This window comes from Hippopotamus amphibius, chromosome 4 (genome assembly GCF_030028045.1).
Source record: "Hippopotamus amphibius kiboko isolate mHipAmp2 chromosome 4, mHipAmp2.hap2, whole genome shotgun sequence".
NCBI classification, from domain to species: Eukaryota; Metazoa; Chordata; class Mammalia; order Artiodactyla; family Hippopotamidae; genus Hippopotamus; species Hippopotamus amphibius.
This window is the reverse complement of record NC_080189.1, coordinates 472064-487804: the sequence shown is the minus strand read 5'-3', so window position 1 is coordinate 487804 and position 15741 is coordinate 472064. Positions and strand designations below refer to the sequence as shown.

Below are 15741 nucleotides of genomic sequence, written 5' to 3'. Positions count from 1 at the left end.
TCATCCTGCACACATTCTTCCAGGAATATAGAAGACTTCATTTTCTGAGGCTTGCCCATTCTTGAAACTAAATCAAACAAGGAAAAGGCAAAAAAGAAAAAAAATAAGAAAAAAGAAAAAATCACCAATATAAAGTATGCCTTAGTTAATTAGCAAAGATGTTTAGATAGTCTTATGTTCAAAATCAGCTAAAATAAGCAACCCCCACCTCCCCGTCCTCAGACATCCCTCGGTAAAGCCTTGCCCTAAATGCTCAAGACTGCGGCGCACAGTCCATTTCAGTACCTTCTTAGAGAAACAGAGGCACTGAGACACTGGCAGTTCTTTCCTTCCTGCTGGCGGGTGTCTGAAGCAGCACCCCAGGCCGCAGGTGCTGACAGCCTTGACCTGGGCCATGGCCGTCAGGATACGACGGTGGAGACGCTGGTAACGGGGCGGTGAGATGTGGTCCAGGTGGTGCAGCCAGGGAGCAGGAAGCCAGTTTTCCATCAGCCGGGACAGCTCTCAGAAGGAAAAGGTGGTTCAGCTTCGGGTTGCGTGACTGGGTCTGTGTCCTGGCACTCACAGCCACAGGGCTCCCTCCACATCCGGGGATGGGAGAGGAGGCTGCGGCAGGACACCCTGTGTGGCCCCTCTCCCCGCAGCCGCCTGGCTGCTCCCTGAGCTTTACACCTTTGCCCCTGGTAGAAAGACAGGTGCGCCCAGAACTCAGCCTGTGTCCCTGCAGGGGAAAACTTGTACTAATATTTTTAAATCAAGTACACAAATAGGTGTTGTCATTGCTTTATTACTCATAGTTTGCAAGCAATATTATATATAAAAGTCATTTTTAAAACAACCAGGTTTGCCAGAAAAGTGTTTTTTTTTCTTTGCACTGTGGGTTTCTGCACCATTGACACCTGGAGCCTGTCACATTAAGTGTATCATTTATGCAGGCGCTGGGCAAAAATGTAAGAACCTTTGAGTTTCCTACTCACACCCACCTCAAAAAAATGCCACCCTCCTCTCCTGTGGGGGTTGTTAGCATTAAAAACACTAGGGAAACGCACGTTTATCTCTCTTTCTCTAAGTCCTCTTTCTCTGTTTTTACATGACCAAGATGTTGGCTTGGCTATGAATTCAAAAGTGCTCCCAGAGTTCTTGATGATGATTCGTAGAGAAACCTGAAACAGAGAAAGAACTGGCTACAGAAAAAAGTGACCAAATTACGCAAAGTTACATTTTCACAAAATAAAAGTGGTTTGCAGCAAAATATGCTTAAAGAGAAAACTGAAGTAATCACTGTTTCTCATATGTAAATGGAGTAAGAATCCCCATCACTGGAAACCTCAGCGGGACACACGGCACACAGCGTCGTCCGTGATTGGAGGCCTCCTCTGTCCCCAAGGAACCGAACAGAACACCCTCTCGGTGGCACTGCTCACCCAGCCATGCTTCCTCTTCTGTTCACGAGAACCTCCTCTAGGAGGACCCGGACCACTGCACAGACACATGCAGGCTCACGGGAGCGGCCCGGGCACCCCCCATCCCACACCCACAATCACAAGCTCACGTCACTCCTACGCAAGAGCACAAGGTGAACAAGAGCTGTGTACCTCCAGCACGCTGTGAAGATGATGTCCACCCACGTCTCGCGCACACACACCTCCCTTTCCCGTCCCACCCTCTGCACTTCCGTCCCTGGGTGAGACGACGGGCAGCCTGTCCCCCACTCCCCGTCCTTCCCCGTCCCCCGAGCTCCCTAGAGGGTGTGCAAGCCGGCCAACCTCTGCATTCCCGCCCAGACAAATCTCAGTCTTTATCCCAAGTGGCCTCTCAGCCTGACTCACTCTTCAGCCTGGAGCTGTTGTGGGTGCTCGGGTCTGCCCGTGTCCCACCCTGTTCCGGATCCACACAAGCACGGGGTAACCTTACATTTTCCAGTAGCCACATTCAAAGAGATCAAAAGAATCAGGTGACATCTGTCTTAATACAGTTGGCCCTTGAACAACGCAGGGGTTTGGGGCGCTGACCCTCCACGAAGTTGAAGATCTGCGTATAGCTCAGTCGGCCCTCTGAGAACGCGGCTCCCCCGCATCCGCGGTGCCGCTCCACAAATGTAACCCACGGCGACCACGCAGTCCTGGGTGTTTACTACTGAAAACATCTGCATGTCAGTGGACCCATGCAGTTCAGACCTGTGCTTTCCAAGAGCCAACACTGTATTTTATCTAACCCCACACACCGAGGTAAGTCAACCTGTAACCAAGGCAAAAACAACACGAAAACATCACGACCTCTCACGGCCCTGGGGCACCCCAGCTGCAGAGCCTGTGGGGCCTCACGCCTGGGCCACATCTCGAGTCAGACGTGCCTGTTCCACTCTTCACAAGGGGCCATGTAGGGGCCAACACAGATCGAGAGAAGTTTTAAGATGCTTCTCTTTGTCTCAAAATTCGGGAATTTTACTCAGACTTATGTGTAATTTTTTTCATCAGTCCCATCTAAAATTTAGTTAAAGAAACAAAAACAACAAAATGAATCTTTAAAATTGCCTATTTCTTTAGCACCAGGAAATGCTCCCTTGGCGGCGTGAGGTCGCAGCCTCCCTGGCCTCCTCCTGGTCCGCCTCCCCCAGGACCCTCCTGGTGGGGGTCTGTCCTGCTTGGGGGCACCCTCCACGGGACCTCCTGGGCCCCCTGGGAGCTGAGGCCCTGGGGCATCCGCGACGTTTCCAATCCAAGGGCCTTCGGCTCTAGATCATTCTTTCGGGCCACCATGGATTTTTCTCTGAGGACTCTTATCGGTAAGAGTGTGACTGGCCCAGCGCTGCTGCTTCACTAGCGGCTGTCCTGTTTCCCTCTCACCGCTCCGCCGCAGCACACGTGCAAGTTGTTTTTGTCTGCACCCCACGGCCGCCTCGGGCGGAGCAGAGACGGCAGACGGTGGGAGGCACGAAGCCTACGGAAGCCGCCCCAACACAGCAGCGAGCAGGCTCTGATGCTCCCCCATCCCTTCAGGTCTCCCGGCATCAATGCCCGACGGCACCACCCGCCTGGGTCAGCTCTTCGAGACCTGGAAGCCAGGACACTCGCGAGGACGGACATGCCAGCCAGGCCCCGGCTCCCTGGTGGCCAGAGGGAGAGAGGGCCATCCCACCTGGGAGACGAGACAGAGGGACACCGGACACGGCAGGTCACCAACGCCCCAGAATCCAACACTGATTTTTAATCGCTCAAAAACATTGTCTCCTTAAGTGAGTATGGATTTTAAAATCCTTAAAGAAAAATGTTAGGTTATCTTGGCAAAAGGACCTATTAAATAACTGTACAGTAATCAGCCTCTCATGCTGGCCTAAGTCTGGTCTGACAACAAGGAGACTCTGGTCACCTCTGAACCAAGCACCGGGCCAGTGCCAGGCTGCCAGGCATCCTGACTTCTCCTCCAAGGCCAGGGACCGAGGCTGAGAGGCAAGGCAACCTGCCCAGGACCACAGCATCAGCAAAGGCACCCAGGCCTCTGACCACCCTACAGGGCTCGGATACCAACAACCTCTGCTGCCCTCCAGTCATCCTCCTATTACCGGGGAGAGGGCTGAATACCCTGTGTAGACCAGAGGAAGCAGAATTATCAAGGGGCAAAATATATGAACATACAATTTCAGAGCTGGAAGGAGCAGTGGCACCCCTGGGCCATGGTCCCCCGAGTCGCCCACTGGGCTCTGAGTTCCCACAACCCGAGGCAGGTGGTGCTCATGGCTGGAGACACCGGAGAGGCGGACAGAATCAGCCTCCTGAGAAAAAACAGTCAGCAGGATATGCAATGTATGGTTTTAATTAGAGGGGTTTCATTTACAAGCAGTTTTTAACCAACCACATCAAGGTCCCTGGGTGCTGACGCATACCTCTACATGAGTTGCAAAGAGCATCCAGCCTCAAGTTCATTTTCTAAAGACTATTAAAATTACACACTGGAATAAGGGGACATTACTTATCATTACTTGATAATAAAAAAGAGGCCACCGTCTCAGGGCTGCCCCTGTGCCTCAAGGTCTAATCACAGGGTTTAACACTGGGGACACACACATACCACCGAGATTGCCGGGACACAGACACGGGTAACGCTGGCCAGTAACCTGCTTCTGACGTGATTCCAGTTCACTCAGTGGGAGAAATTCATGATCTGACACAAGCCTTAAGAAACAACCCCTAACTGTATCGACACCTGAATGCATGAGTGTGCTGGTGAACGCACGCGGTTCCCCCGAGAAGACGTGCGGCTCACTCACCTATGGGACGCAAACGGCGCTGGCTGCGCCAGGGCAGTGAGACAGCACGCAGCCGACCAGCCCACAGGACGTTAAGCCTGCTGCGAGGAGGCTGCCGCACTTGTTACGAAAACACTCTTCCAAAGTAATGCCCCGCAGCCTAGATATTAACTGGACCAAAGTTTCCCAGAGTCTTAAAGATGCGGACTCGCCATGACGTCTCTATGCCAATAAAAATAATGTTTTAAAATACAGCCTTAAATCTTAATAGCTTATCTTCCATTAGATTGATTTTTTTGTTTCATCAATATTTTTAGGTTCTTTTTTTTTTCCAGACACTGGTTTTTGTACAGTGGGCTTCTTGCACGTTTAAGTAAGAAGCCAGTATCTCAGTCTCTACCTATTTACTTTTTTAGGATATTTCCTCCTTAAAGGGAAGAACTCTTTCTTGCCATCTGAGTATCAGCTTCGCATAGAAAACTGTACACAGTTGCAGAAACAATGAAGAAACAGACTATTACATGCCCTGCATTTAAATTCCGCGAGTACCCTTTTCTCTCCCACAGAGTAAGCGCTGAACTTGTAAGGCCTTTTTTCTGTCAACGTAACTAACACATTTCAAGTACTCGCCTTGAACCTCTGTGCAAGTGCAGACATCCCTCTTTCCTTACACCCTCGAGAGCAGTTCGTACCATTCTTTTCCCCAAAACTGTCCTTACAGATGGCATGTCTAAGGTTATGACCGTGTCCCATGACAATAACTTATCATTTATCTAGTTGGTAATTCCAACGGTCTTATTTCACATTTGCACTGCCCTGTGTTTTCAGAAACACACTCAGTTTCCTCCAAATCAGAAGCTCACTTCCCTCTTCCCCACATACTTAGAAATAAAGCAAGTTCATAAAACCTAGAGCCTGTTGGGTTTCTCCCTCAAAGATCCTCTTAGCACAGGAAATAGTCCACAGTCTCTGCAATGAAGCATATAACTGAACACACATCCTTGGCTCCTGACCGAGGACACCCAAGCCCCCAGCTCCAGTGCCCAGCTGAGGCTCACAGAGGCACAGCGCCAACCCTGGTCGGTGGGGAGTGGGGGGGCGCTGGAGGGTTTCCTGCAAGGCCCAGCCTTCTCGGGGAGGCCTCAACAGCAGAGGCAGCACCGCGGGCCGCTGTGCCTCCAGGCCCCACAGGGTGGCGGCCTGACCCGTGGGGAAGCCCACAGACTCCACAAAGGCTCCAGCTTTGGCCAGCAGCTCCCCCAGCACCTCCCTGTGCACAGGAACCCCTGCCCGCCAGAGGCAAGATGGCCAGCGGTCCCCCCAGAAGGCCTCCGTCCTGGGAGGGAGGCTGAGCCCTGGGATGTGCACGTCAGAGTGCGCCGGGACGCTCACTGGCCCCCAATCCCTTCCAGCAGCACCTGATGGGAGCTCGGGACGTGGCGCTTACGCTGTCCCGTCACCGTGGGGTTTCTGCTCCTGACGAAACCGCCACGGACCCTCCAGAAATGCTCTCCAAAGGAGGCTGGGGAGCCGTCTCGATACCTGACAAAATGGATTTTACGGAGAAAAGCATTACTAGAGAAAAAGAAAGATCCCTCATAAAAATAAAAGGGTCGATTCATATGCTCCTAATATCAGGATTGCAAAATACATAAAGTAAAACCCCTCTGTCAAAAACGGACAGACCCAGCGGGCAGAACGTCCGTGAGGACAGAGCTGAGCTCAACCCCATCGACCAACAGGATACAGTCGACATTTACAGACCCCTGCGCCCAACAACAGCACACGCTCTGCTCAAGCTCCCAGGGAACATCCACCAAGAGCACACAGGAGGCCTTAACACACACCTTCGTACATTTAAAAGAACAGAAATCCATACAATGTCTTCTCTCAGACCACATGGAATTAAACTAGAGATCATTAACAGAAAAATAACTGGAAAATCGAGAGGTTAAAAAACACACTTCTGGGACTTCCCTGGTGGCGCCATGGTTAGGAATCTGCCTGCCAATGCAGGGGACATGGGTTTGAGGCCCGGTCCAGGAAGATTCCACGTGCCGTGGAGCAAGTAAGCCCATGCGCCACAACTACTGAGCCTGTGCTCTAGAGCCCATGAGCCACAACTACTGAGCCCACGTGCTGCAACTACTGAAGCCCAAGTGCCTAGAGCCCATGCTCCACAACAGCAGAGGCCACCACAGGGAGAGGCCCGCACACTGCAATGAAGAGTAGCCCCCGATCACCACAACTAGAGAAAGCCCGTGTGCAGCAATGAAGACCCAACACAGCCAATAAGTAAATAAATAAAAATAAATAAACTTGCTTATTTACTTAATAAATAAATAAAACATTTCTAAAGAACACATGGGACAAAGAAGAAATCTCAAGAGAAATTTTAAAATATTTTTAACTAAATGAAAATGAAAACACAACAGCAAAATGTGTGCCCTGCAATAAAAGCAGTGCTTGGAGGGTGATTTATAGCACTGACTGAATAGATCAGAAGAGACATCTGATATCAGTTATCCAGGGGCTTCCCTGGTGGCGCAGTGGTTAAGAATCTGCCTGCCAATGTGGGTGACACGGGTTTGATCCCTGGTCTGGGAAGATCCCAAATGCCACAGAGAAACTAAGCCCGTGAGCCACAACTACTGAGTGCACATGCCACAACTACTGAGGCCACGTGCTGCAACTACTGAAGCCTGTATGCCTAGAGCCCATGCTCCACAACGAGAGAAGCCACTGCAATGAAGCACAGCCCCTGCTCTCTGCAACTAGAGAAAGCCCATGCACAGCAACAAAGAGCCAATGCAACCAATAAATAAGTAAATAAAAATTTGTTTTTTAAAAAAAAGAGCAGATTCTTAAAAAATAAATAAATAAAAATAAAAAAAAATAAAATCAGTAATCTAGGGTTCCACCTTAGGAAACCAGGAAAAAGGAAAAAAAAAAGCAAATTAAATCCAAAACAGGCAAAAGAAAAGAAATAATAAAAATTAAAGCGGAAAGCAAAAAAAAAAATTGAAAAAAAGAAATCAACAGAGAAAATCAATGAAACCAAAAGCTGGTTCTTTTAAAAGAGCAATAAAACCAATAAGCCCCTACCCAGGCTGAAAATAAAAAAGAGGACACAAATTACTAACATCAGAAATGACACGGGGGCATCACTACAGACCCCATGGACATTGAAAAGATAATTAAGGAATACCACAAAGTGGACAAGCTCGATGAGATGGACCAAGTCCTTGAAAGGCACCATCTGCCAAAACTAATTCAAGGAGAGACAATCTGAAGAGGCGTCTACTAAAAAAAAATTGAATCAATAACCAACAACCTTCCAAAGCAGAAAGCACTAGACCCAGATGGATTCACTGGTGAATTCTACCAAATATTTGAGGAAGAAGCTATACCAATTCTTTACAGTGTTCTTTCAGAACACAGAAAGGAAGGAATACTTCCGAACTCATTCTAGGAGGCCAGCAATTCCCAAGGAGCAGAGCCAAAAACATTACAAGAAAAGATAACTACAGAATCACTCATGAGCACAGATGCAAAAACACTCAACAAAATATTAGCAAATTAAACCCAACAGTGTATTAAAAACTTATACACCATGACCAAGTGGGATTTATCCCAGGTGTGCAAGGCTGGTTCAACATCTGAAAATCGACTAATGTAACCTAAAGAAGAAAAATCATATGATCCTGTCCGTAGATGCAGAAAAAGCCTTTGACAAGATCCAACACCCACTGTGATAGGAACTATCTGTAAATTAGGAATAGAGGAGAATATCCTCAACTTGACGAAGAACGCCCACAGCTAACACTGCTTGGCGGTGAGCACTGCAGAGTTTTCGCACTGAGATCACGCACAGGACAACCGTGCCTTTCACCGCTCTTTTCAATACTGTACCAGAAGCCCTAGCTTGCGCAGCAAGACAGGAACAGGGAAGAAAGGTATACAGATTGGGAAGGAAGAGATAAAACTACCTTTGTTCATAAGTTAGCAATTTAAGATTTTGAAAGCCTCTCTCCAAAGGAGAAAGTGGCTATGGAAAGTGGCTCACTTCCCAGGCGTATATAAGACTAATTACCTGGTTCAAAGCTCTGTAACACTTAACAGTACGATGTTCAGAAAACAGCAGGAGGGGCTTCCCTGGTGGAACAGCGGTTAAGAATCCGCCTGCCAATGCAGGGGACACAGGTTTAATCCCTGGTCCGGGAAAATCCCACATGCCGCGGAGCATCTAAGCCTGCGCGCCACACTGAGCCTGAGCTCTAGAGCCCGTAAGCCACAACTACTGAGCCCGTGTGCCACAACTACTGAAGCCCACATGCTCTAGGGCCCTCATGCCACAAAAAGAAAGAAAACAGCAGGAAAAACACTTTCTGTGGCTGGTCTGAGAGTCAAAAACAATTCAGAAAAGAGTCTACAGGAAATTGCACAGCACATCAAAAACTGCACATAGCAGCAAAAACACCTGGCTGGAAAAATAGCTCAGTGAACACATTCTCAGCAGTCCCTGTGGCAGCAACGGGCTACCCAGGAAGTAGAAAACAACGCACATTTCTTCAGTCTCTTGAGGGACCTTTCCCATTCCCCACGGGGATACCTGTAAAATGGTAATTATATCCCAGGCATGAATGCCCATAGTTTCAAAAATATAGCAAACCACCAAATATAATCTATCTAGGTTTAAAACCATATAAAATGACGGGACTTCCCTGGTGGTTCCATGGTTAAGAATCTGCCTTCCAATGCAGAGGACGTGGGTTTGATCACTGGTCCCGGAACTAAGATCCCACGTGCCACAGCTCAACTAAGCCTGCACTCCACAACTAGAGAGCCTGCACACCGCAACAACAGAGCCCACGTGAACTAGAGAGAAGCCCACATACCGCAACTAAGACCCGACACAGCCAAAAATAAATTAAAAATAAAACAAATTAAAAAATAAATAAAATAAAACCATATAGAATGAGTTTGTATGCCCTTACTTTTCCAGGGCAGAATCTTGCAAATGACAGTTTTGTTTTTGTTTTTAAAGACAGGATGAGGAAATACTGAAAACACATGCTCAAGGGGCCTTGACAAGAGAAACACCTCTACCCCCTCAATCCCCAGTTTCCTAGCTGGCTGTGACCAGCAGAAACGAACATGTGATCTACAACACTCCTAAGGGATAACGCGTGGTGTTCAGATAATCACACCTGGTGGATGTCTAGTGCTTACCTTTCCAAGCTATCCTCTTCCAAAGTAATTTCCATGAACGTCTTTAGTTTTCTGTGAACAGTAGCTGCAACACCCTTCACTTTTGAACTCTTATGTTTACCTGTTAAAGACAGAAGAATATTGAACACAACCACACAACAAGCACACACACTCTATCAGTGCAGGTACAATTTCCCCTCTCCTCTGAGTTAGTGCATCCATTGGCCTGTGGAACAGCAATCATCCCTTGAAAGGGATGTCAGAAGACCCAGGGAGTGATGACAACAGCACCTCATCCGCTCTGAGGTGGTTCCCAAGGCCATGCCCCCTGAGTTCTGTCCACACCGTCAGACTTGATCACCAGCACCTTCCACAGTAACGCAACTAACACATGTAGAGGCATCACCTGTCCAACAAATACGTAAGTTCCTATTAAGTACTAGGTGCTCATCTGCACCCCAAGCCCCATCCTAACACCCTCCCCATGGAGAACGTCCCTTTTCCTACAGATTTCTCCCCAGGAGACACTCTCTCAGGCAAGTCTTTCCCGATGCCCAGCCTGGGTCAAACTAGTTACAGACCCCGTCATGAATCTGCAGCCACGCCACGCACCCATGCTCATGGGGAGGCCTGTTCTGAGAGAAGCACTCTGCGTATAATATCTTAGAAAATAGCTTCAACATTAGTAAAGCTGGTCAAAAAATACAGAAGCTTAACAGTAGTGCATCTGCAGGGACATGACTATATTTTACACGTAGGTAAGCATTTCGTAGGCATCTCCAATTATTTTCCAGGTACTACTGCAGCTGGCTGGGATACTCAGAACAGGCACGGTTAAAGCTAAGCAAGACACAGACACGCTAACTAACCATCATGAGCAAAAATGAACTCAGGTTTTTAAACACACACGCCAAAGGTGATAAACGACAAATCAACAGAAATTCTGTCTGAGGTACAGAGAGGGAGACGTAATGGGTCCAATGCGGACAGTGGACAGGAGCTGCATTAAGAAGCTACTGTTATTCAAGTGGGTACAGGGCAGCTACATAGCAGATGCCCAGGCAGACAGCACGTGTGCAGGGCGTGGAGCGCACGGGAAAGCACCGCGACAGCTCGACTGGCAGGGCACCCGTTCCCAAACTGTCCACAACGGTTTTGTGTAAGACGCACCCAGCAATGTCCCAGACGGTAGGAGAGAAAACATAACCAACCTTTATTAATAACCAAGATAATGTGCGTAACAGCCGTGAGACACACGATGCCTTCAATATCCTCGGAAATAACACATGCCTTCAATTCATCTAAAAATGACCTGCAAAAAAGTAAAAAACAACTGAAATTGCTCTATAGTACATCTTAACCCTTTATAGAAAGACAAACACAGCCAAGAGTCATCAACCACCATGGCTTCCAGCGTTCAGGTAGCACGGGAAGCTGACTGAACTCTCCTGTACTCTTCACTGCAGCTCTGCCAGATCACACAGGTGAGACACTGACAACAGAGGCTATTGCTAGGAAGCAAGCCAGGGACGTTCTGGTGAGAGAATCAGCCACTCTTCATACTCACAATGCCCACGAAAAAGATTTCGCATGCTGTTGAATGATAATTCACAGCTGTTAAAAGTGATGCCTTCTGCATCAACAGATGAATGGATAAAAAGATGTGGTCCATATACACAATGGAATATTACTCAGCTGTAAAAAGCAAGGAAACTGGGACATCTGTAGAGACAAGTATGGGCCTAGAGACCGTCATACAGAGTGAAGTGAGTCAGAAAGAGAAAAACAAATATTGTATATTAACACATATATGTGGAATACAGAAAAATGGTACAAATCAACCAGTTTGCAAGGCAGAAACAGAGACAGAGATGTAGAGAACACACATATGGACACCAAGTGGGGAAAGCAGGGAGGGTTGGGGGGGAATGAATCGGGAGATTGGGATACCAAATTGTACACTCTAAATATATGCAGCTTATTGTCTGTTAACTGTATCTCAATAAAAGTTCTTAAAAAAAAAAACGTGATGCCTTCCGAAGTTTGCAATGAACAAATCTACTGTTAAAGTTCCAAAGGTATCAGACATCTGTAAAACCACCTCTTCTGTAGCCCACCAGTCCAGCATGTGCCACCCTAGAATCAGGTCAGGTGACACCGAATCCAAGCCACACGGTGCTTACCCCAGTCAAGTGTTTTAAAGTAAAGTGTCCATCATAGGAAGCATCTCAGTGACATGACCATTTTAAGTGTTTCTCTCTAAATGAACTGCACTTATGATAAGATAACCAGAGACTCTTTGGATGAATATATCTTTCAGAAAGTTAGAATTTCTCTTTGTATAAGTATAATGCTAATATTTTTAATCTCTGATAAAATGAGAGAAAACTGTGTGGAATGTTTTCTCTTAGGGAAAAAAAATGCACTTTTGAGAAATTTTGAGAGTAAAAGGAATAGAGCTAAAGTTACTGAGAGGTTATAGCCACGACAGGAGTAGAGGACAACAAAGAGAAAGGGATTACCTGACTACATTCGGAGATTTTATTATTATTCCTATTAAACACCTTGAAAACGGCGGAAGGGCTGAAAGACCCTCTGGGGGAGCAAGCGCTTCAGTATCAGAGACCTAAAAAAAAAGTCAAGTCAGTGACATGAATGGAGACTGAACCTGAGCTAATCACTCATCTTACACGTCTCTGGGTTTTCTTCTGAACTTGAGAAAGAAAGGCTTTCCAGAAGCTCAAGATACTGACTGTTATTAACGGCTGTCGTGCCCACCACAGTTACGATTACCCTATCACTGTGCACAGTGGTGCCGACCAACGCGACAGAAGAAGAGAGACACGTCACTTGACAAGCCTTCTGTCAAACACCATTTAACGTATGTTCTTCTGTAAACAAGGTGTTTCTACACTACGCAAATAACGCGTTACTCTTATTAGTCCAGGTCAGGTTTTCTCAACTCAAACTTCTTCTATGAAGTAGTAAAACGGTAAATATTTTCAGCTTTGTGGGCAAAATGATGTCTACCACAGCCACTCAATTCTGCTGCTATCGTGCAAAGCAGCCACAGGAAAAAAGTAAATAAACAGGCGCGGTCACGTTCCCACATAACTTTACTTACAAAAGTAGATGGTGAGCCACGGCGGCCCCCAGACCACTGGTGGACTCACAGTCATCAGCTGTGCAGCTCACAGGCCTGAATAACTTCCAGTTCCTGTGCTGTGTTCGGTCCCAGAATCACACTCCTCCCTTTTAAGCTTTCGGAAGGGCCTTAAATTCTATTCATGTCTTATCATTTTGTCAACTTTTTTTTATATTTTTGATTTTACAATACAAATTTATACAAATCATACATTTGCATTTGTACGTTTCCTGTCAGATTTCATCTTTCCGTCATTATCTGACCATCTTAAGGCTTGCTGCCACCAGGGTTCCACGCCATGACAGAGCAGCTTCTGTTGAACCAAGCAGGCCGATCACATGAAACAGGCTACTGCCAGGACATTGGCCAGACCTTTACAGAGCAGGGGCGAGCAAACCACCTGCTTACACTGCGAGCAGAGGCTCACATTCCCCATGCTCAACAGGAATAGAAAAGAAGGACATATGTACAGCAAGGCTCTCTACAACACGGCAAAAAGAAGTGTTCTCGGTGGAAGGACCAGCTGGGTTTTCATCAAGAACGACAACATCCTTCGCATGTGTCTCCCCAAGGTCACGTGACTCTAACCACAAAGCAGGCCCGGAACAGTGAGGTGCCGCTGAGGGAGAAGCAGACCTGAGCTCTAGAGAAGGACTTGGGAAAACACAAAAATGTGCTGCCAGCAGGAAACCGCCTCCTGAGCAGGCAAAACGCAACACACCAGTTTCAGGATAACACCCCTCACCTTTCGGAGCCGGTGGCTTATCTCGACCACGGACACTGCGATGAGCGTGGAGAGCACGCCACGGTGGACGGGCGTGTCCACGTGCCGGGACTGCACGGCGCTGATGAACTCGTGAAGAGGGGTCTGAACAGAATGAAGGAGCTACAAAAAACACATCAGTCCCTGTCAGGCTTACAAAACCACTTTCAAGAATGAGGCCTCCTCCTGCTGTCCCCTGGGGGCCCGGCCCATCTCATCTGCCCGCCGGCGCTGCGCGCGTCTTCCCCTCTGCCGATGGACTCCACGGCCAGAAGGTGACCCACAGGACTGAAGCCTGCCGGGAGGGACCTTTATGGCATTCTTTCCCCAGAGCAAAGAAAAATCCCCAAGGAAAAGGGTATCAATAACATTACTAAAGTTTTTGAAAGGAAAGAAAGATGAAGAAATATCACTGACATCAAGAGAAAACACCCACTGTGAGGCCGCGTGTCCTGAACAAAGCTGCGCAGCCAGTAGTGAGAAACGAAAATAATTTTGGCATAATTTTGGCACAAATTACATAAACAGATCAGACACTTGAACCAACTCATCAAAAACAGGACTATTTCAAATTAACTCAAATATGAACTAGGCTACAGACAATATGGCCAATAACCTTCAACTACCTCTACCAACTAAAAACAGAATAAAATTGAAAGTTTCAACAGTTTATAAACATCCTCCCACTTAAGCATCTTTTAAATCTTCACTACTAAGAGCTGAGCACTCACAAGCTACTGCATCCATTCTCTGCTTCTGTCCTGCTGGGCTGAGGAGCTCCTGGGCCGCTGGCCTGCTGATCTGAACCCGCCAACACTGTCCCCAGACAGGTGGTTAGCAGAGGGCTCCTGGCCGCCCTGGCCTCCCGCCCCAGAGCGTGCCACCCTAGGGAGAGGGCTGGCAGCACCGGCTGAAGGTGGCACCTCCCCCTGCCAATGCCCTATGGCCCAGACGTGCGAAGGGGCCAGTATGTGCGCAGGCTGGGCCCCGCACACCCTGGTCCGCCAGGTGGGCGCTGTCCCTCTAGCTCTGGACCCGCACGTGCTGGGCAGATGCCAGTACCTGCAAGCCTTCTTCTGGCTGCTTCCTGAAGCCCCGTGCCATACACTCCAACATTTGTTGAAACACTTTCTGGACCACATCAAACAGCGCTGCGACTTCTTCCTCTGAATCTGCCTTCTGCACCAAGCAGCTTCCCGTTACCTCTTTCAGAATGCCGAGAAGTAGTGAAACATAAAAAAATCCCTTCACTGGAAAGAAAATTGGAAAAATCAGTTCTTTAATCACCCAATTTAGTTGAAATTATTACATTTTTCACTTAACACATGTATATTACAGTAACTTAAAAGAGAGAGCTGCTGGTGAGCCAATACCAGGTTGGTCAGATTGACATAAAGTTTAACACACACACGCACACACACACACACACACACACACACACACAACTTGCTCCTTTTATTAAATACAAAGCCAATGCCTTCGAGGACAGTGACAGCACACGCGGCTCAGGCGCTAAGAACAACTGCACACGTGGTTCCCTGAACACCTGGGTGGAGGACGTGTCTTAATTTCTCACATGATGGTGACCATCGATGTCGGGTCTGAGAGGAAAGACCAAAAGCTTTCAAGATATGACCTAAGAATCTCCAAGGCCAACTCTGTTAAATCCCCAAACTGTGTAGTTTACTGGTGTCCTTCTCTCCTTTCCTGTGTGGCAATAATTTGGAAAATGTCTTCACAGCGTGAACTCAATTCTACAATGCATCCTGAGGACCTTCAAATTTCCTTTTTGTTTCTACCCAGACTTGTCTGTAAGCTGCCTGTAAACAGAGCCAGCGGCCGCCACCTCCCCCGCCCCACGCTGCCCCGCGCCACCCCCGCTCTGCCCACTCTGCCCCGTGCTGCCCCGCGCTACATCCACACTGCCCACCACTGACTAACCTTCAGGTCTGTATGTCGGGCTGCCTCCCTGCTGGACTGGACAGGAACCATGATTCTTCCTTACATACATTTACAAATATATACTATATAAACTATACATGTATATTTTTAAAAAACCTGTCACATACATTTTTAGAGACATGGATGGACCTAGAGACTGTCATACAGAGTGAAGTGAGTCAGAAAGAGAAAAACAAATATTGTATATTAACACATATATGTGGACTATAGAAAAATGGTACAAATCAACCAGTTTGCAAGGCAGAAATAGAGACACAGATGTAGAGAACCAACATATGGACACCAAGTGCGGAAAGCGGGGACGGTGGGGGGGGCGGGAATGAATTGGGAGATTGGGATACCAAATAGTACACTCTAAATATATGCAGTTTATTGTAAAATATAAAAAAATAAAAAGTTAAAAAAAAAAACACC

General features: G+C 47.5%; 1 protein-coding gene across 15 annotated transcripts in view; it reads right to left on the bottom strand.

Annotated features, from left to right (window-relative positions):
- Positions 1 to 731: 731 nt before the first annotated feature.
- The window catches only part of NCAPG2 (non-SMC condensin II complex subunit G2), a 61357-nt gene continuing 46347 nt past the window's right edge, over positions 732 to 15741 (bottom strand). For 10 of the 15 annotated variants that reach the window (XR_009053204.1, XR_009053203.1, XR_009053202.1 and 7 more), the window contains 4 exons: positions 14428 to 14615; positions 14097 to 14181; positions 11980 to 13488; positions 10730 to 10769 (listed from right to left, as the gene is read on the bottom strand). Coding sequence is in view for 3 of the 15 variants with exons in the window: in XM_057731858.1 (XP_057587841.1) it covers positions 1112 to 1163; positions 9479 to 9578; positions 10669 to 10769; positions 11980 to 12083; positions 13348 to 13488; positions 14428 to 14615 (686 nt within the window). In the remaining 12 variants the exon portion in view is untranslated. Of the gene's footprint in view, positions 1164 to 9478; positions 9579 to 10668; positions 10770 to 11979; positions 13489 to 14096; positions 14182 to 14427; positions 14616 to 15741 lie in introns of those variants that run through there. The other 5 variants (XM_057731858.1, XM_057731857.1, XR_009053207.1 and 2 more) reach the window with 4 other exon arrangements.